Genomic DNA, 22,572 nt, shown 5'->3' with positions numbered 1-22,572 from the left:
GCTGCAGCTGGCAACTCAGATCAGACTTCATGTTGAAGCATGGAATGGAGAGGTCATAATCTCAGAAAATTCTTATACTTACTGAGCATATATATATATATATATATAACTTGTATGTTTTTACTAACCACTTATTTTGGAAATCAAATTTGAATTGCTGACATGACCATACTGGCGAATTTTTTCATGACCTACTTCTTCAGCATTATGTGAATGAAATAGATGCAACAAACTGAAATTGTAACCAAGCATTAAAATACATCCATAAGTTTTTTATTTTGATCCTGAAGAAGAAGAACTTTGATTGATTTAATGAGATGTCAGTTAGTGGCATCATTCCATTACTACTATGAAACTGTTTTTAATTATTACATGAAATTAGGTTGTTCAAAATTAATGTTAAAAGAAAGAGAAGTTGAGAAAGAAGTCAACAAAATATTCCTAAATCAATTGGAAGACCACACTTTGACAACAGTAATCTCAGGTTTTTTTGCATAAGCAGGTACTTTGACCTAGACAATGGACTACATAACAAGAATAAAGAAGCATACCATAATATGGGTTTTCCTGAAGATGTCAGCTGCTCACCTTTGTCAGAGGCAAGAATAGTTTAAGTTTAGTCAGAGCTTTGTTTCAAAATTTGGCTCTTGAAAGTAATATCCAGGCATGGAATAAGATTCATTTTCCCAAACTTGTGCAAGTTCTTAGGCACTCAAAGGGTTTGTGAGCGATACCAGTTTGTCTGGGTTCACAGAGGGAGCTCTGAGCTTATAATAAACACCACAAGAGATTAAGAAAATCAGAAGCTTTATTCTACCAAAAGGAAAATGTTTAGGTTCTTAATTATGAAAGTGGAAAACAGTGTAGTCCTGAATCACATGTCCTGTAAACTTCTTCCATACTTCCTCTAGTGCCTGGACTAACGTGAGGCAGACTTAGCACGTTAATTTCTCCTGTTTTAATAGTTAACTTGTCTTGGAGAATCTTTGAAATTTTTATCTACTTTGAGGATGCTATGGAAACCAGCATTTCCTTCCCTCCTTTTTTCAGATCTCTTTCCCTAAGTCTATGATTTCATAAGACTATACTAAGATAGCTCTTCATCTGTTATGACTATGATAACTTTTCACAGAATCAGAGAATCACAGAATTGTCAGAGCTGGAGGTCACCTAGTCCAACTCCTCTGCTAAAGCAGGACTGCCTAGAGCACATTACTCAGTACTGCATCCAGGTGGGTCTTGACTATCTCCAGAGAAGAAAACTTCACAACCTCCCTTGGCAGCCTGTTCCAGTGCTCTGTCACCCTCATTGTAAAGAAGTTTTTTCTCGTATTTAAATGGAGCTTCCTATATTCCAGCTTGTGCCTGTTGCCCCCTGTCCTGTCACTGGGAACTACTGAAAAGAGTCTGGCTCCATCCTCCTTCCACCCACCTTTTAGATACTTGTAGGCATTAATAAGGTCTCCCCTCAGCCTTCTCTTCTCAAGGCTAAAGAGTCCCAGCTCTCTCAGCCTTTCCCCATAATGGAGATGCTCCAATCCCCCAGTCATCTCTGTTGCCCTCTGCTGGACTCTCTCTAGTAGTTCCCTGTCTCTCTTGACCTGGGGAGCCCAGAGCTGGACACAATATTCCAGATGTGGCCTCACCAGGGCAGAGTAGAGGGGGAGAATGACCTCTCTCGACCTACTGGCCACACTCGTCCTTATGCACCCCAGGATTCCATTGGCCTTCCTGGCAGCAAGGGCACATTGCTGGCTCATGGATAATTTGCTAACTACCAGACTCCCAGATCCTTCTCCTCAGAACCGCTTTCCAGCAGATCCACCCCTAACCTATACCACTGCATAGGGTTCCTCCTCGCCAGGTACAGGACCCTGCACTTGCCCTTGTTGAACCTCATTAGTTTCTTCTCTGCCCAGCTTTCCAGCTTGTCCAGGTCATGCTGGATGGCAGCACAGCCCTCTGGAGTGTCAGCCACCCTTTCCAGTTTGGTATCATCAGCAAACTTGCTGAGGATACACTCTGTCCCCTTGTCCAGGTCACTGATGAATATGTTGAATAAGACAAGACTGAGTATTGACCCAGGCAGACACCACTGGCTTCCAACTCGACCCTGCTTCATTGTTCACAACCTTCTGAGTTCCGTCACACAGCCAGCTCTCAATCCACCTCACTGCCCACTCATCTAGCCCACACTTCCTAAGTTTCCTAATGAGGATGTTACTGGAGACAGTGTCAAAAGCCTTGCTGAAGACAAAGTAGATGACATCTGCTACTCTCCCCTCATCTAGCCAGCCAGTTTTGTCTTCCTATTGTTCTATACATTGCATAAAGTAAATGCAGAAATGTTGGACATTTCCTGGGATAATCTCTGGGTTTAAATGTTATTCAATTAGCATTCATTAAATAGCCTTTCTGCAACTGTTAATGTTTTCAATACTATTAAATGAGAAATATTACCTGTAAATGCTTATTATCGAACTCCTTAATCTTTAGGTCCATGGTAAAATCTACAAAGGCCCATATGTGATTTAGCATATCTGTCAGATGTATTACTATTAATAAAAGCAAGTTTTCATCTAGAACCACCTTATCTTCCTCCATCTTTCAATAGTATTAGATGCTTGCAGTATCATTAAACAAAGCAGTGTAAATAGGGTCATTCTGAGGTAAATGTTACCCGTGTTGAATTGTTGCAGTTGACTTTAAAAGAGGATGTAATCATCTCTTTCCACTGTCTAGACATTTGAAAGGGTTGTCAGGACTACAGCTACATCTTACCAAGCATCTATTTTTCCTCCACAGGGAGACCTAAATCTTTGAGATCAAAGTCTCATGATAAACACTTAGCTGGGGTGGATTTCTGACATGAAAAATCATCAAGTGCTACCCTTCATTTGACTCATGCTTACCAGGTCTCTCATTAGGCACACAGCCAGGCTCCATGGTGTATGTGGAAGCCACAAAGGATCATATCTGGGTGTTTATATAGGGGCTAAAGTGTTCAAGGGTAGATTGCACTAACATGCAGGGGCAAATCACAGGGTAACCTTACTGCGGGGAAGTGTGGAAGCTGTTGGAGCTGGACTTACTGTTTGGGCAAGCCCATTGTCTGGCAGATGGATATACCTACCTCCAGAGAAATAATTTGTGTTTCTGAGAGACAGGAACCACTACAGAAACTTTTTCAATCTGCAATATACAAGTTGAGACCACTTCAGAACTAGATAAAATGAGACATTAATCTGCTTTAGCCACCTACTGCAACTAGAGAGTTCTTCCTTTCTTGAAGATTTTCCTGGCAAACAAAGTATTGCCACAGCAACTGGAAGGAATAAAACTTTCTAGGTTATACTCTTCTTTGACAATATATCCTCTTCTTAAGCCTCCTATCAGCACTAGTCACAGTGGCATTTTGCAAATCTGCTGTGCATTCCCACACACTCAGTGTTTGTCATGCATCCTAAGATCACAGAATCACAGAATTACAGAATTTAGGGGTTGGAAGGGACCTCTAGAGATCATTGAGTTCAACCCCCCTGCCAGAGCCAGACCACTTAGGACAGTTACACAGAAATACATCCAGATGGGTCTTGAAAGTCCCCAGGGAAGGAAACTCCACAGCCTCTCTGGGCAGCCTGTTCCAGTGCTCCATCACCCTTACAGTAAATAAGTTTTTCTTCATATTGAGGTGGAACTTCCTGTGTTCTAGTTTGCATCCATTGCCCCTCGTCCTATCACAGGGCACAACTGAAATGAGGCTGGCCCCTCCTTCTTGACACCCACCCTTCAGATATTTATATACATTAATAAGATTCCCTCTCAGTCTTCTCTTTTCTGGACTGAACAGCCCCAGGTCTCTCAGCCTTTCCTCATAAGACAGGTGTTCCAGTCCCTTAATCATCCTTGTAGCTCTCCATTGGACTCTCTCAAGTAAATCCCTGTCCCTCTTGAACTGGGGAGGCCAGAACTGGATGCAATACTCCAGATGTGATCTCACTAGGGCAGAGTAGAGGGGGAGGAGAATCACCCTTGGCCTGTTGGACACACTTTTCTTAATGAACCCCAGGATACCATTGGCCTTCTTTGCCACAAGGGCACATCGCTGTCCCTAGGTGCTCTATAAAAACATAGGGGAAATATGCTAAGGTGATCTCTGAGACAATACAGCTTCTAAATATCTGTGTATTTCTCATGTCTTTGTAAGCCAGGTCAGACCTGTACTGAAGGTCATTTAATTCCATTCAGTTGAACCAGTATTGAAAAAAACACTCCATTCTCTGCCTGTACAAGCTGTGGGCTACGAGCCTGGCTTAACTGGCCAGGTCACTGCTTGCCCAACTTGGCATGCCCATGGTGGTGATGTAGGCTGCTGACATGCTTCTGAATTATGTTTAAGGATATTCACATGCTGTTCCTATGTAAGGATCTGATGGGGCAATCATTTGGGAAGCATATGCAGATGTTGTTTAAGCAAAGTAACTGGAGGTCAGAGAAGACCCAGGAACAGGACTGCCTTGCAGTTGAAAATTCATCTTCTTCTCTTTGGAATTGAGAAAGTCTACTTAAAAGTGTTCCATGTTATTTTGGACCTTTACATTCTTCTTTTTGTTAAAGTTGTGCAGAGGAAAAGGACGTGGACCTAAGTATAAGCTTACAGTCTTTAGGTAGACTGTGATGGCTGGTGAGGTTTGCTGCTTATTTTCTTGGTTGACAAAAAATCTTCAAAACTGTTCCTTGAAAGCAAGCAAATTCCTCTCAACAGCTTTGCAGAAGACATATGAGCAGATACAAGAGTGATACAGGTTTGTATTGATACAGGCACAGTATTGATGCCTAGAGTGGGCCAACCTGTGGAAACCCAAGCAGCAGAAGTCTTCTTGGCCACAAATTGCTAGAGCACTCTGTGGTGTGGTTTCATCTGGGAATTGGCAAGTGGGCAATGAGCTGATGGATGTGCAGCAGATTGTTACACTGCTGTGGCCACTGCACAAAAATGTGCTAGCTGTTTTGAAGACTTAACTCCCAAATTCTTGCTACTGGTTGCAGCTACCCACCCTCTCCACCCTACCCCCACAGCCATCATTAACACCAGCCATTGACCCTCCACAGAAGGTCTGTGCCACAGCTACTCCTCTATCAGTTGTCTCAGCTAAGCACTTTAAGATCACTCCAGCAGTAAGTTTGCCCAGGCTTGCTGACCAAAATCCTAATCCCAATGCAATTACTTTTTATAACACCAGTCCTAACCCTTGTCTGGCTACCCCTGCTGTGCCCAGCAGCAGGTTTTGTTCTTTGGTTTCAAATGATTTAAAAAAGCTAACTCTTGTCACAACTGTATGGGCCATAGTAATTACTCAGGCCCTCCTACCAGCTCCAGATCATGAGTAAAGAAAGCTTTAGTGTAGAATTGTTTGATATATTTCTGCAGATCCTAAGGTTATTTTCTTGGAAAACTTGGCCACTGAAAAGCTGTGTTTGAAACTTATTGGGTTTTAATTTTTGCTGAAAAATCTTGTTCTATTTAAAAAAGTACTTCAGTTTTCTTTAAACTCACTAATTCAAGGACTACTGGTACCAACATACTCACCAAGAAATATGACTGTTTTGAATGTCATCTTGTGATGATCCTCACTGCCCTGATTGAATGAGACCTGATGGATTGCTCTGGCCCTCATTCCTTTCCTTGGCACACCCAACCTTCCCTGTGGCCATCCATGATAAAAGGCCTGGGTGCTATGCACAAATGGTTAATCACACAAAAGTTTGTGACAATATATATTTAGGTTTCCATCACAGCAACAGAGAAGTGGCACTGGCAATGTTGCTTTTTCCTTCTCCCACTTTTATTTCTATGCTTCCTTTCTCTTCTCTGTCGTACTTTAGCTTCTTTCAGTTCTACAGCTTTAACTTGGCCTGCTGACCAGTGCTATGCTGAAATACTAACTTCTTTGTTAAATTTGGCCCTGCCACAAGCATTCAGGGAGGCTTCTGGTTCTTCCATTCTGGGGTCCCACAGCTATCACTGTACTGGACATATGTCAAATAAGGTCACAACCACAGACTTTGCTGGACTTGCAAAGATGGGATGTGGGACTTGGAACTCCCAGACCCTGTTTTGGGCTTTGCTGCCTTGTGGTTTTCAAACTTGAGTAACGTCCTTGGAGCTCCTGATCACAAGCAAGCAAAGGCATTGTTTGCTGCAGCATTGCTGGTGCCTTTGTCGATGTTGTTGTAAAGGCAGATTCATTGAAAGAATATGTTTGAAGCATCTCTAGTTCAAATAATTGAACTTTAGCTGGAACATTTTGGTTTCCCATTTTGAAAGTATGTTCCATTTAAAAAATAATTCCATTCTTTTAAAATCATTACAGAGCTCAAACAGGAATCAAAACTGGTTTGGATTAAACTTCTTGATTAACCTCAAACGTTATTATTTTTTCATGCTGCCTTGCTTTTTCTCTTTAATTTCCCTTCCTGCCCAAATTGCCAATGAACCACTTTATCACTACATGAGATAATGATACTGATCTCTAGTTTCCACATCACAAACAATCTACCACACCATGAATCTGAACTATCTCTTTAACCCCCCAGAACCTCTTTCTAACCATGGATTGAGGCATAGGCATAAGGCAGTACACGTGGGAGGTTTGCCATACTGCTGTTCTAGAGATAAGCAGAAAGCTTCACTGAGCAAAGCTGCAGTAGCATTAACCACACAACTCTTACAGCCAGAGTATGGGCATATTCTGATTAATCAAAATTAGGCAAACTCATGGATTTGCATATAGCACTGCACGGAGTTACAGGTCATTTGGCAGATGCCTACTGGATGTGATTCAGCCAGGAAAAGAACCTCAGCACTAGCCCCAGAATGGTGATACTGAGGACTCTACCAGCCAGAGGAACAGGGGAAGAAACAAAGACTTGTTTAAGAACACAGTGCTGCTTCTCTGGAAAGTTACTGTATTTCCCTATTTAATAAGGAAGCTACCTCTCTGCTTCATACTGCAAGTCTGAGGTTTGCATGGCCCTTTACTGATTCAGCTAAAATGCTGTGCTCCTCCTTTAAACTGGCAGAGTCAAAGGCAGCTGCCATCTGGGCAGCACTCTAAATTTACAGCTCTAACACCTGGTTTTGACAATACCAAACCTAATGGCTCGGCCAAATTCCCAGCAGCAATACTATCAACCTTCTTGAGCCCTAAACAGATCTCAGCAGAGCTCCAAAAGGGAGGGAGGTGAATCCAGTGGCAAACTCACTCCTGGTCATTAGTCTATGTGCAGCTTCAACTTCTGATACTCATAATACCAAGCTGTGGACTACTTGCCCCATAAGGATCACTTATTTCATTTTGTCCCTGGGGGGATTAATCTTGGCAGATCAAGTATTATTTATGGCTCTAAAATTACCTAGATCTTTTACTCTCAGCAGCTGGGAAGGTAGGGAATTTTTAGGCATTGCTCAGTTACAGAAGAAGATATTGCTGGTTGTACTCTATTTATTAACATGCAGACACAATCATCTGCAGGACAACAGCAAGTACAAGTTCACTAAACAGGAAAAGTTACTTTGGTTTGTTTGTGGAAGAGAATACAGAGATACTGTCTGCAGTCTCATGGATGCTGCAATTGCCTATCAGTTCTATTTTCCCCAATGAAGCAGAAATCCTCCCCTGACTTCTTCAATACAAAAGCAGGTATCCTTCCAGGCTAGCACTGAATGCTTACAGAAACCCAGTTGAGAGGTGTGTCACATGTGCCTATCAGAGCAGAACAGATAACAGCATGTAAAAAATAAAACAGAGAAAATAAATGTTTAAAACATTGCTTTTTGTAATCAGATGCAATAAGCTTAGAAGATGTATAGGTTCAAAAGACTACATTGATATGAAAGGAGAAAAGACAAAAACCAACCCAACAAACCAACAGAAGAGCAGATTCTTAACTGAATGTGTCAAGGAGAGTGAGCACTTGCAAGCAGTATGACAGTGGAGTACAAAGAACAGGAAGAATTGTCCCACCCTTCTGTCCTGAATGACTGATGTTATAATCAGGAATGCTGGAGCTAAGTATGATGAGAAAAATATAAGGCCTCATTCTTGACTGGTTAAAATTAAAAAACTCACATTGGCTTCTATAGAGCCACTGCTGCTTCTGCTGTTGCAAGACATCCCTGAGAAAGGTGAGATAATGTGCAAGGATGGAAAGATATAAGTACATAAGAGAAATGAAAACTTATCACAGGCACTGTGTTCCAAGTAAACACAGCTGATAACCTCAGGAAGCTTTCAAGAAATTGTTCTTTCAGCTTTAGTAGTGCTTTACAAATTACAATGAATGCATATACTTCTCTGTTATTAATGCCTCTCCCGCAATGACATGTTGTCACTAATCATTATAGGATTAATTATTAGCTTTCATCTGAGGTTTTGGGTTTTTTTAGTGCAAAACATGTTTTACCTGTGCTTTTACACATATTTATATCAAGATATAGCTATGTCCAGATGACCTATTTTAATGCAAGAGGGACAATGCATACAGCTGTCCTTGGAGAGCATGGTTTGATTTTTAGTCTGGAGTGCAAGAGGTACTGAATGCAGTGACAGCATGCTAACCTCCCACTGTGCACGCTGCAAAACTGTAACACAACTGCACAGAGCAAATTAGGAGTGTGGGACCTAGTATATTGCTGGTACTTTAATCTGCAACTGCATGGTTCAGCTGACTATTGCTAACCATTTTCTTTCCTCAGCATATACAGTTTTTGTAGTCCATCTATGAAGAATACAAACCTCTGTAAGACTGAGAAGCAGATGGCACAGGAAAGAAAATTTCAGTTGCCCTCATTTGGTCTTTTCTATTCTATGCCTAGGGGGCTTGGAAGATTTATTATTATTTATTATTGTAAACTTTTTTTCTTAGATCACTCAAGTCTTTCATATTTTAAGATTGAGTATAACTTTATAATATGCTAATTTATTATTTCAAAAGCACATGAAAGCAGATTTTGAAAGTTCTCCACACCTTACTGTTCTTATTGTCATTTAATAATACTGCTGACAAACAGCTGAGGAAGAGCCAGTCTTTTTTAAGGACTTTTTTTCACCCTACCCCGTCCAGTGGAGGCCAAAAGATCTACAGCCCTCTCAGCAACTCCATCAAATCTTGGGGGAAACTGGGCAATCTAACCAAGTGTCAAGGAAAAGACAGATATTCAAACAGCATGGAGAAAAGTTCCTCTCCCATTTTGTTTAAGAAACAGCAATAACTTTAAAAATAACTTGACCAAATATGCACAAAAGTTTGTGGTATAATCCAGATCACCTGGTATACAGCGTGATAAAAAGCTCCGAATTACCCCAGATTTCAGTGAGGTCAGGATTTCATTCCTGCTGTTACTCAGTATATGATCTTCAGTGTAATCTTCTCTTAGGAAAGAATTTCTGCAGTTAATTTTTAGCAATACTCGGATGGGTTGATCTTTATTTTTACAAGGGTAAATGCAAAAATGTTCAAACAGAAGGGCCCACTCCAGGGCTCAAATGTGTAAACCTTACTGGTATTATCCTTCAGTGTCCTCACCAAATATATGCTGAAAAGATTTTGCAAATGTCTGCTTGCACTTCAAATATACTTCTTAAAACCACAAGCATTCTGGTTTGATTTACACATAAGCACATCAAAGATTAAAGAGCAAGGCAATTACAATGGAGCTGATGAATTCTTAATCTCAGAAAGAGTAGCAAATTAAGGGAAAACATAGTCTTGTTACTGGTTGTTCTTTTGTGATTAAGTATTACTTATCTGTTCTGTTTGACATTCCGTAGCCCTATTTATTTGATTAATTTCATTGTCGTCCTAATTAATTTAATTATTTTGTAGCGAGAGTTGAGAGGCTGGTGCATTCATGGTTCTCTACATGGAGCTCAACTGAACACCAACGCCACACTTTGCTGAACTGGTAAAAAGCCACCGCCCGGTCCCCGTTGACCCTTTCGCTTATTTGGGCTTGACTTGATGCGCTCTCGGCGAGTTTCTGCCTCCGCGCCTTTGTTCACGTAGGGGATGGGTTTATTCACGGTGCGCTAAATATTAAACATATTTTTGCAGGTGAGAGCCCGCAGGTTTTGCACTTTTGAAATTATGTGTGAGTATATAAGCAACTCTTCGATGAATACAATTTAAAAAAAAAAAATGGGAGGGAGGGGAGAAAGGAGGCTGGTTTCCCTGGAAGCACAGAGAACTTTGTGATGGTTGCTTTAGTTAGTCACTCCGCGAAACGGACGTATCTTTACCAAGCAACTTTTCAGTTACCAGGCACCCGCGGGCTGGGCTCTCTTCGTCCCGCGGAACGGCGGTACTCCGGCCAGGCCCGCGGGGCTATCCGCGCTGCCTGCCCGCTCCGCGGCCGCGCAGTGGGAGAGCATTGGCACTGTATCGAGCCGCGCTGTACCCGGGTGCCCGCGGAGGCAGCGCTGCGAGTGCTCTTCCTTTCCCTCAGCCACGGCAGAGCCGGCGCAGACCGGGCGCCTGCGCCCCACCGCGCTCCTGCGGAGGGGGGCGGGGGACAGAGCTAGAGGGGCAGCGGGGACCCGGCCCCAGGCGAGCCCTTCCACCCGCCCTCATTCAGCGGGTGGCGGGGACGACGAAAGCGCGGGCGCGCAGGGTGGCGGGGGGCGCGCCGTGGGCGCGGGGAGAGCCCGCCTCCCGCGGCTGCCCTCGGCCCCGCGCTAGCGTCGCCGGCCGCGGAAACTGCCCCAAAAGAGAAAGATAAGTTGTTCGTCTCCCCCTTCCTCCGCGCAGCTCGCACATCCTCTCTCGCGGAGCATCCGCCCGGGTCCTACGCCCCCCCAGGGCCGGCCCGCTGGATCCGGCTGGAAGGTTTCCTCGTTCTTTTTCCCTTGGAGGGGTTTTGTCGGTAGCGGTGTATCGAGGGCAGGCTCCGTCCCTAAGGCACCCTGCGGGGGAAGGGAGCTGGGTGGGCGCAAGCCAGGAAGGGAGGATCTCAGTGGCTCTCCTAAAATCTATCAGCAGGCTGCGAGGAGGGAAGAGTTTGGCACTTGGAAGGCGAGGCTGGGCTTGTTTTCCCCAGCGGTGATGCCGCTGGACTGAGAGCGGCGCGGCCGTGCAAGCTGGAGGGACGGACCCCCCCTCTTCACCGCCCCCCAGACCCGGTCCAGCGCCTTCAGCCCCGGTCGCTCGTCCCTGCCGCCCCACTAAATGAGAGCTGGTCCGAGGACGGGGCGACTCGGCGCCTGCTAGGGCTGCTCTCCGCCGCCCTCCCCGGACTTCCCCACACCCGACGAGGAGCGGCGCGCACCCGCACCCAGGAGAGTTGTCTCGGCAGGCTCCGTGCTATGGCGAGGCTGCGGAGGAGCAAACTAGCCGCTGGATTTCTATTACTTTTCCAGTGCCTGAGCGAGCGCTGCCAGCTCGCCGGCGGGGAGACGCCGAGGCAGAGCCGCGGTAAGCGAGGCCGGTACCTGCCGGGCGGGGCCGGCCCGGGCAGCGCCACGGGGCCCGGGCCGGGCCGCGGCGGAGGAGGGTCGGGGTCAGGGGCCGCGCCGCCTATCGCAGCACCGGCGCGGTGTGGGCTGCGCCTGCAGCTCCGCGGGCCGCGTAGTCGAAGAGGGCAAACGCCATTTGGGGGCTGGCTCCCCCTGCTCCCGAGGGAGGCCTGGGGTGGCCGCGGTCCCGGCTTCTTACCCTTCCGTTCCCCGGCATCTCCAGAAAGAGCTCTCTATTACTTCATTTTTTTAAAATTCATTTTAATGAGAATTCAGGACTTTCCTCCCTTCATACATCTGCCTCAGAATCACCGAGGGCCGGTGCTGTTCCCCTCCCTTCGCGGCGTCCCCGGAGCTTCCTTCCCAGCCATGTACTAGACGCTCCCGAAGGCGAAAGGCTCAAGCGCCGAGAGGGGAGGGACGGAGACACCGGCTTCCCCGGGAGCCCGAGGCAGCGGGCAGCGGCGGGCCGGCGCGCCCCCGCAACCTCCCCCCGCCCGCGGCGGGGCCCCGCTGAGCTCCCAGCAACGAGCTGTGGAAGGCGAGGCAAAGTTTCCCTGCAGATCCTGCCTGGGAGAGCTAGCGGGCACTCTCCTTCTCCGTAGAAGTCAATAGCTTGCAGACTGCCCTGAAAAGCGGGCGTTGAGAGAAGGAGCAAGATAATGGAAAAAGCCCCACTGCGCTGTGGGACCTGTTCGTTGGGGGCGAGAGGCTCGCCCTGTTGACTAAGTTTGCTCCAGATAGTGTTCAGGTCCTCTTGTCGGTCCTTCTCGGAGGCACCTGTTAGTGTGTCACCCACAGCACCTGTAGTGCTTTCTCTCGAGCCACAGCGTGGGGTTGCTTTTTGATCGCTAAAGCCTTACGTATCCTGCATTCCTGTGCTATGGAGGGGAAGGCTTGTAATGTTTGCAGATAGATATTTAAGGAACAAGTGAGAAAGTCGTGGGTTTTGTGTGTCAGGGGACCTTGCTGCAGCAGCTTCTAGCTTACAGATATTTCCAAAAGCTATGCCTTTATGTTTGAAATAGCCAGGTTATTATCAGATTAAACATGTCCACTGGCCTCCCTGGTGCAACAGAATTGTCCCTCTTCTGAAAGGTTTGATACGAATGTGAAGAGTTTTGTGGTCACTGCGTAACTGACCCAAACAAGAGAGTCTGGGGAGTTTTTTGAAATGTCCGGGGAGATACTGTGCCAGACAGAGTGGGGATTTTCCCAGGCAAGGGCCTACCACCAAGTTCGGGAATTGCTGTATGACAAGGTATCTCAGCAGGTTGCTGGGTCTCACGTATCTCTTGGGGCCAAAGGGAAAAAGCAGGAGGAGACTTTTTATGTACAGCTGCAAAATGTATGCTGCTGCTCTCAGGGCAGCAAATGTTGGTATTTATGTTAGTTATAAGGAAAAATAAAGTGTGGTGGTGAGATTAGAGAAGAAAAATTACTGTGTTGTGTGGCAGCTCACAAAGTTGTTTAATCTTCTAGCCATTGTATTTGGAAGAGAAAATATAAGCGCTGACCAAATGAAATAAAATGTATCAGTGGGCAAATAATCACTGCACGGCCCTGATTTAGGCTCTTAAGTCATAATAGTCATCAATGTCAGCATCAGGAGGGGATGAATAGAAGACACACCAACAGCTTGCTTATCTGTAAATAATTTATTAATGTCTTGTGTCTTCCTGAATGTGATATGAAGTATTAAGGGTTTTATAATCTAGAAAATAGTATTTTGATATCTAATACATGCTGAAGGAAATATACCACATTATTGTGTTCTTCAACTAGTAAGATGGACAATCTGATGTCAGTTTTGACAGCTGGATGTTGATAACCTTTGCATCTTTTTCTTCCCTCTTGGTTAAAAAATCTGTATTATGAGAGCAATTATTTCATGTTCTTAATATAATCAGAGTTGTATTTGGCATGTTTTCCTAATTCCTTTAGAAAATACATAATACTGCTTTTCTTTTGGAAAAATGCAATGAAGGACTGTTTCTAATCACTAAGAGGATAATTATTATGTAAAGCCAGGGAAATTCTACTTCAGGCTCTGTGAATAAAAATAAAAAATGCCATTTCAAAGTTTTGCTCTATTTAGTATCTACTGAGTACCTGAGATGAAACCTTTGAAGATATAAAGAAGAAAATAATCTTTGAAGTAGCTACAGGTTCTTGAAGGGGGGCTGTTTTGACATATTCTTCAAAAACGCAGTAGCGAAACACCTTATAGAAAGTGAATAAAATAACAGTATCAAGAAATGCAAGCGTTTAGTATGCCCCGGCAGAGCTGGAAGCCAGGAGAGGATTTCTGAGGGTACTAGCAAAGGGATATGCCATGATTCCAACAAAGCTGGGGGGAAAAATGCACAGGGCTTTTTTTTTTTTTTTTTTTTTTTGCCAGCTCCTCAGAATTACCTTGCTGGGTAAAATCAGGTCAGATCAATTCAACTAAAATAATTTTCTCGGCATGCCGGAACTTGTCTGGCTGCCTCTGGGTGTTTCTAAAATCCAGATGTTTGTGACCCAGGTGCAAGACGGCGCTGGCAGGCGGGGCTGTCCCCGCTAGAGGGCACGGCGGCCGCCACGCGGGGGGCGGCTCTCTCCGGAGCCACCCAGCCATCCTCCAACCCCCTCCTTCCTCCTCAGCGTTTCGTTTTTACTGGCAAAAACATAAATCAAGGAAGAAGGTTCTGAAACCTAAGGATTGTGTGCATGTGTGTTTTACAGTAGGCAGCCTGAATATGACATGAATTTAGCGAACTGAAGCAAATGGTCATTTGAAAGCTCACACTACAACTAAGACTCCCAGTTGTTTAAATGAGGGCTTGCTGAAGTGTTGCCACAAGAAGCCTTGAAAATGTAACATTCTTTTGCAAACACCATCAGTCAGAATTAGGAGGCTGTTATTGTAATTTTTCTTCTGTCAAAGCATATTCCGGAATCCTGGTATAATTTGTATTCATTGGACTGCTGCTGTCTCCAGACATCAGCATTCAGAGAGGGGTAGAATTATTTTTATGGGATAAACTACTATTAAAGAGTGTTTATCATTTATCTGCTGCTGAAACAGTCACATTTTCAGTATTGTCTGAGTTCTACTCTGTTTAAAAAAAATAAACGACCAAAACTTTCATTATTATACAGTAGGACCTTCAGCTTTCATTTTGGAAGTATCAAAATAAATACAGGATTAGACAGTATGTGTCAGGTATTATTTTCTCTTTGCATTCAACAGTCCATTTGTTTTTTTTTTCTGTATGTGATATGTAAGTGGAGACAGTTGGGTTAGAGAATACCAGTAACGTATGAGAATGAATCCTGCTTACATATTGTATGCATTTTACTGAGAATTACCTCTAAGTAAGTCTTCTGTTTAAATCTTTCATCTTGGTTCTTCTGTTTAATTTTGTGCTTTTTGTCATTATAATTTCCTCCAAAAGGGTGTTTTGAAATATTGCTAGTAAGTAATAGGTAAATTAAGACTATGGTAGGGTTGACTTAGGTATTAAATTCAGTTTCCCAGAAACTCATTTCCACAAATTTAGAGTAGGATCAGTGCTCATAGTTCACTGAAGGTTTAAAAATCCCTCAAGGAAAACAGTGGTTTTGTTTGGCTGTAAATAGTCATCTTCAGAGTTTACACCCTCATGCAGTCACTTAAAACCCAGCAAACACATGACTCATATGCTAGGTTTTGTCTGACACTTGGAGCTGATGATGAATAACAGGGAAAATAGCTCTTTACACTGTAGACAAATGTAGAAAATGAAAAAAAGATTTTTATAGTTTGAGAAGTTCTTTTGTTCTGGAAAACAATTTATTAACAACACAGACCGTTTACAGCAAAATGCTGGGACAACATCTACTGCTCTGCTGAATACCAGGATTCCTCAAAAGAAAATCTGCAGTTCACAAGGGCTATTTCCTTTAGGGGAAGAGACTTCTGAAAAGTGAAGGAGGTAGATGAGGTAATTTATAATTTCAGATGATGAGAGAGACCCACAGAGGAAAATAGTTGCAGAGCTATTGTGAGTTAACATTTTCATTAAGGTCATTTTGGCACATTCTTGGTGGAGCAGTGCTGCAGAATCCTGCACCTGCATAGACCTCAGGAGATAGAGGTTTGTACCTGAAGCTTGTGTTTCCTGCAGGACTACTGTGCCACGAGACCTGGGAAGTTTCTTTGCTTTGCATTATGCTAAAGACAGCTATCATACAAAAAGCATGCTCAGTTGAATCCTACTGCTTTTCCCCACAAAGGAAATACAAATTTATTAAAATAATAAAAAAAGCATAATTTCACTCTTTTTTATAAAAGTCACTGTGGTTTCATTGGACTGTCTGAAGTACCGAGCCGCTCTGCTTCTGCTAACCTTGAAAGCACTGGCAGAAAGAAAGATCTGTAGCAGCCCCAGTCTCAAAACATATTTGGGCTGCAGTCTCTTAGCCTGAGAACACAGCTGGGTTAACTGGTGTGAGTGTATTTTGAATTCCCTGGGTGGTTCGTGCTTCCTAAGGAAAATGAGTACCAAAGCAATTTAACAAGGCAGTAGTTAAGGTAACCGTGTGCTGGGGGCTCTCTCCAGAGTGAACAAAAGGTAATTTGACAGGAGAATTTCTCATCCAGTACAAGGAAATGTTGCAAGCTTGCCAGCAGTGTGAAATTATATCCAACTATTAGGTTTGATGAGGGCTGAGCTGGGAGCATTAATGCAGTGCAATTGGCAGATGTCATATTTACTAAGCTGGAGAATAGCATAATCACAGCAGGAACTGGAAGAACACAGGAGATTACTTTCCATGGAAGAGTATGCAGTGAAGCCATGATAAGTACACGTGGGTTTTGTTTTTGTTTGTGGCTTCTGACAAATGAGCATAAAACCTTGCCCTGAGGTATGTTTGTGAGTGCTGGATGCTGTGTCTCATCACAGAACACTTCCTCAACTTCTGCCTCTTTTCATTTTCCTTATCCAACTAATAAACATAGCTTCAGTTAGCACTTTTTGCTGTCAACATTGAGCAATCAGTTATGCTAAGTGTCCTTGTAAATTCTGGTTTTGTGGGAGCTTGTGTAACATTTTCATCTCCCTTGAGCAAAAGGCAGCGTGGAGGAGTGCATTTCCAGGTTGGATTTGGCCCAACCTTTTTCTGTCCTGTAATGGAAAAATGGGGCAGCTTCCTAGCCAGATCCAGGGTCAACTCGAGTTGAACATGCAGTTTCAAAAATAGCAAAGATCTCTATGGGGTGATATATCTAGCAAACATCTCTATGGGATGATATATCAAGAGAAATGTAAGGGTTAATAAGAAGACCAATGCAATACATCACAAGAGCTGTGCATCTGCTTTACTTGTCAAGGGAATTCCAACAGGAATATTCCCTCCAGTTTCAAGCACTGCACTTTAAGAAATATGTGGATGAATTGAAGAGTTTCATATGGATAAAAAAAGGAAAGAACACTGTTAGAAAGAGTAAAACTAAAGGTGATTTGGTAACAATCTTCAAGTGTGTAAAAGGCTTCCACAGAAAAGAAGGGAAAAACTTGTCCTCAGCAAGAAGTAATTACTTAAGTTGCAGCATGGCAGAATTCTAAATGTTAAGACTAGAAGAGGAGATTATCTCTTGAGTCGTTTTCACCACTGGAACAGATAAGATAAACATATGTCTGAAATGTCATTCTGTCCAGAAAAGCAGCTGTTTCTGCCTTGGATCAAATGGCTGGACAATGTGACCTTTCAAGGTCTCACCCAGCAATCTTGAAATCATTCTGTATGGGTAGCTTTAAGTACACAAGGGTTCACCTTGAACTCAGCAGCTGATTAAAATACAAGCATGAATTCATGTGCTCTCTTAGCTTGAGGCCTGTTCCTCCCATTTGTCGATGATCTATGTGACTTTAATGTGATTTTAACATACACTTTTGCTGGCTGCAGACAAGGGAATGACATTTCAAATGTTCTTTAGTTAGAGTTCTTATGTCAGGAAATAAAGCTTTTAAAATTAGATTTTATTCTTACTTGGTTTAGAATTTTTATCTTTTAATATGAACACTACCAAGGTTCCATTATAAGCAGATTTATTTATTTTTTCTTTTACCATATTCTCATAATGACTTTTTTGTACTTTAGACAGAGATCACTTATCCCATGTCACTTTATTGACTAAAGAATCCTTGCCTTGAATGAGGAGAGTTTCATAAATGGAACATATAAGCCTTTCCATTTAATCTACGTCTCATAATGTTTCAAGTGTATGTTGTTTCACAGTTGATGTTGGGAGCTCTGGTTCTTTTCTTTATAGATGTCATTGAACTGTGCCTAAGAGCTGCTTATGTTACAGAGATATGATTCCATTTATAGTTTTTACTGGAGCTTTCCTTAACTACTGTAGTTAATAAGGCCAGTTCTGTTGGAAGTTTCACCTGCATTTAGTAGCAGAACAGGATGTGGTGGTCATCAGTATTAAGCACTTCAAGTGTATTTAGTTTTTTCTTCTCTTCAGGCATTACCTTTTATTTTCCCCTTTGAGCAGTACTGCAGCTGGACCGAATAATTACAGCTTTTCTCTTTGCAAGAGTTGTTAGTAGACTGATTGTAAAAGGCAAGTGTCATCCATTGTAATGTGAATGTTTTGTGGAAAGTGAAGTGTTAAAGAGAAGGGAATTCATCACTCTGCAGGTTCTTCTTTTGACAAGTCAGCAGTGGAACTAAAAATCCATTGGAGAATGATATCTTGGCCTCCATAGAGAATTGGGAGTGAGCATGAGTCTTCATTAATATAGTTGCTCCATGATATTCTCCAGCTGCATGTTTCTGCTTTCCTGTGTGGGTGTTTGTGACTCCTTTTGAATTTGCAAGCCAACTAGTATGTATTTGCAGTTCAACCTCAGTCACCCTGAGATATGAACCCGAGGCCCTCTGTTAGGAATCCTTTCCTGGCAGGACTGGTTTCAGAGTTCCTAGCCTTTTATCTCCAATCCTTCATCCTCATTGCCCTTCCTGCCTGTTGCAGAGATTTGTTCCTCCTCACTTGCAGTGTTTCAGTAGTTCATGTGGCCATGCTCTTCATCAGATGAATCAAACCTGATCTCATTAGGCAAGTAAGACTTAAAAAAGAGAGAAACAGAGAAAACTACATTTTGGAAGAAGTAGGAGTGGTGAAAATAAGATTATGAGGAGAATGAATGTAGTATTTTTAAACTTTTGAGCATTATAAATCCTCTTAGAACAACATGCAAACTCTGGAAATGGAGAATACCTGACTCCTCTAATACTACCAGATGTTAGATAGGCTTAGTAAAAAAATGTTCAGAGAAACAAGTAGTTGAAATTGGAAAATTATGTCGGATTTGATGTGCTCTTGTCAAATATTTCAACTGTTCAAAGTCTACTTTGATTTTCTTATTTTGATGCCGATAAAATGTCTCATTTAAGATTTTTCATTTTGACCTTTAGATTAATCTTATTATATGAGGATGTATAAGCATAATTGAAAAGCACTTTGTTTTGGAGTTTACCTGTGGGGGTGTGTGTGTATATATACACACTTCATGTCATACAGTAAACACTGACTATTTACTTTTAATGAGAACAAGATCAAAATTATGACTTAGGCTAGAAAATCAACTCTCCAGTCACCTCTAACTGAGATTTACTATTGTGGAGACTTTGGCTACATACTGTAAGCTATATAACAACAGGCCATTTTATCTTGTAGAAGCCTTTTATTTGATGACATAGATGGGGGCAATGGCTGAAAAAAAAACAACACCCAGTCATATTGATCATCCAGTATTTGTTGTTTTGGGTGTTTTTTTTTTTGTTGTTGATTTTTTTTTTTTTACTTTATAGCTTATTTCTCATTCAGGTTTCTTCTCGATTAATGTGATATTCATGAGGCAACTAAATTAAGACAGACCACATTTTACAGACTGCAGCTGCTGTAACAATAATAGAATTATGGTTTATTTGCAGTGAAGGCATTTATGGACTAGAAGGTCAGCATTTGGTGTATATTGCAGAAATCTGACCTTCATATTAACACTATTTATTGCTGGTTCCTATTTAAACATATATTTTTATACTGATCTCAGTTGCAGTCTCAGAACACAGAAAATGGATAGAGCAAATCAACATTATAGATCATAATAACTTCTGCTTTCCATTTACTTTTTATTACATCTGTTAGTTTTCTCTAAAAAAAATTTTTATGAATGAAGTATATGTAATATGTAATATGTTTTAGTTAAGTCTTGCAAAATTTCCATAATTAATAATTGAAATGTATTGTTGTATACTATGGAAGTGCACAGCTTTTTGTGTTTGCTTTCAACCACAGAAAACCAAAGGGTCTTTCCCCTATTAAACATCTAGCTATGCAAAAAACATAATTGCTTCCAGTTTTGCTAATGTTAATTTATCTTTGGAAAGGGTCCAGAGAAGGGCTATGAAGATGATCAAAGGGCTGGAGCACCTCTGCTATGAAGACGGGCTGAGAGAGCTGGGGCTGTTTAGCCTGGAGAAGAGAAGGCTTCAGGGAGACCTTACAGTGGCCTTCCAGTACTTGAAAGGGGCCTGCAGGGAAGCTGAGGAGGGGCTTTTCATCAGAGAGGGCAGTGGTAGGACAAGGGGTAATAGTTTTAAACTGAAAGAGGGGAGATTTAGGTTAGACATCAGGAAGAAATTCTTCACTATGAGAGTAGTAAGGTGCTGGAATAGGTTGCCTGGGGAGGTTGTGGATGCTTCCTCCCTGGAGGTGTTCAAGGCCAGGTTTGATGAGGCTTTGTACAGTCTGGCGTAGTGGGAGATGTCCCTGCTCATAGCAGGGAGGTTGGAATCTGATGTTCTTTAATGTCCCTTCCAACCTTAACCATTCTGTTATTCCATTCTACTACTTTAATACACCAAGCTGTTGGAGGCATTTGCATCTTTCTGATGGAAAAATGAAATAATAACAGTAGTAGTAAGTTGTTCTTACAATTTCTTTCCTGGGACTGTATAGCTAAAAGGGACCACTTAGGTCATGAATTCTTTCCCTGGGATGAGAAGCTGTTGTGTAATGCACTGCAGGCAAGCAGTGATGCCCTCCTTGTAACAATCTCCAGGCAGGTGGTAAAATAGCAGCAGCCACAAGTATAATGTGCCACAGAAGCTAACAAGGGCATTGACAACAGTTTAAGTTTCTACAATAGCAAAGAATTTTTAATTTTAGTACACTTTGTTTGAAAGCTTGTCTGTCTTTATCTAGTTTTTCTTAGCCTGTCTTTCTGTTTGTTTTTTTGACCTAATATACTTGGCTTTTTCAGCCTTTGCTTTCTTTCATGTATAATTGTGTGGATGTTTATTGCAGAGCTGGTAATACTGGTTTTGTTTAAATTCAGAGTCATTTTCCACAGTAACATAAATTAGTGGCAAAATTGTTCTTCCTATAGTAAGCTTGACAGTTTGAATGGAGAGAAGGAGCTAACATTATCTTTTGTTATCCTCTGGGGCTAGCCATGTATACATCCTGAAAACGGGTCTAGTGTTTTACAGGAGGCAGGTTTGTACTCTGTCTTAGCTGACATGCCTAAGGATTGACAGTTCTGCCATACCAAGGTCAAACTTTGTACTTAATTGTGATTTTTGTTTGGTAGGTTTTTCTTTTGTTTGTTTGGTTTGGGTTTTGGTGTTGTGGTTTTTTTGGTTTTGGGTTTTTTTGGGTGTTTTTTTTTGTGTTGTTTTTTTTTCTCCCCCCTTCCTCCCCCAGTTAGGAATTTGTGTTATTTCAGCTCCTTGGACTAATTTTCATCCTTTAATGTTGTGTCTTAATGCAAGCTTGAATCCAGATTGTTTTCCTAACTTTGTCTAGGTACTGTCTGAGGTTCAACCCCACATTTTTATTCCCATCACTCATCAACATACAGTTTGTGTGCTCTACTTGTTCATTACCGTTTGCAGTCCACACTTTTTTTATGGCTTTCTCAGTTATTCCCATAATAATCACAGTTATATGCTTTTTATTTATTAGTATTCTTATTCTTGGAAGACCGGGTAGAAGCAAGGCAATATCCTAATTTTACAAATAGGAAAGTGCTTATGAAAAAGCGACTACCTTGCCAAAGTTAAAAATGCAGCATTTTTGTCTCAGAGTATATGAGTTGCCTTTTTCTGCAAAAGCCCAGGTATCCTTCCATTTTCCCCTTGCTTCACTTAATTCAGGGCTGTAATTTCTATTATCTTCATCCTTGAATTCCCTAATCAGATCTTTGATCAAATAACCTCTGTCTATCTGGGGGGACAAAAAAAAAAAAAAAAAAAAAAAAAAGGCATATTAGAGTTGACTAGTAGCTCTGATCAGTGCAGAGAAAACAGGGCTTACATTAGGTCTGTTGTAGATTTTGCCATTTCTGAATGTACCTCTCCTCACTCAGGCTTGCAACAGGAGAAGGATGTGTCTCTCAGCTGTTAGTACAGCACATTCCAGACCGCCACATTTTATAGTCTAATGCAGTAAGTTTCTTTCCTAAACACAACTGTGTCTGAAGGATAGACAAACACTGGGTCAAATTTCTGCTGGTTGGCAGTTGGACAATTTGGAAGGATTATGTCCCAATCTTTTTGGTTTTTTCCATTGGGTTCTTGGAGATAAGAGAATGATGGTGTTTCACAAACTGTAAAATTCTTTTTCCTGTAATTGAACTTTGAGAATAATAATTCAGATTTAGTAATTACTAGTCAGAAGAAAGATTTCCAAAGCAATCAGTTTGCAGCACTGTTCACTCGAACAGTTTAAAAAGTTTATCCTCCTCAGAAAATGAGCATTTAAAGTGGTAGAACACTGTTATTTTACTGCACAAATATGGTAGCAGCTTTTACTGGGATTATATCTTCATGAACATTTAAGAAAGATTACTGACAGATGTTGGATACCATGTGTATTTATGCAGAGTCCACGTACATTTGTATATTGCTGCACATCTGATGCTATAAATTATGCTGAAGTTTCCTCTAGAGTAAATATCTGGTTGAAAACAGAACTAACAGATCTTCTAATACAATCAGTGCTTTTCAGTGTCTT

At 42.1% G+C, this 22,572-nt stretch overlaps 1 protein-coding gene across 1 annotated transcript in view; it reads left to right on the top strand.

Moving 5' to 3' along the window:
* The first annotated feature begins 10,632 nt into the window (after positions 1 to 10,632).
* Positions 10,633 to 22,572, top strand: part of PLXDC2 (plexin domain containing 2) — a 254,357-nt gene continuing 242,417 nt past the window's right edge. Inside the window, exons 1-2 of the mRNA XM_051611612.1 lie at positions 10,633 to 10,887; positions 11,041 to 11,472. Coding sequence (XP_051467572.1) covers positions 11,364 to 11,472 — 109 coding nt within the window. The 5' untranslated portion in view covers positions 10,633 to 10,887; positions 11,041 to 11,363. The remainder of the gene's footprint in view (positions 10,888 to 11,040; positions 11,473 to 22,572) is intronic.

This window comes from Apus apus, chromosome 2 (genome assembly GCF_020740795.1).
Source record: "Apus apus isolate bApuApu2 chromosome 2, bApuApu2.pri.cur, whole genome shotgun sequence".
NCBI classification, from domain to species: domain Eukaryota; kingdom Metazoa; phylum Chordata; class Aves; order Apodiformes; family Apodidae; genus Apus; species Apus apus.
The sequence above is the reverse complement of the archived record's forward strand: the minus strand, read 5'-3'. Positions and strand labels throughout refer to the sequence as shown.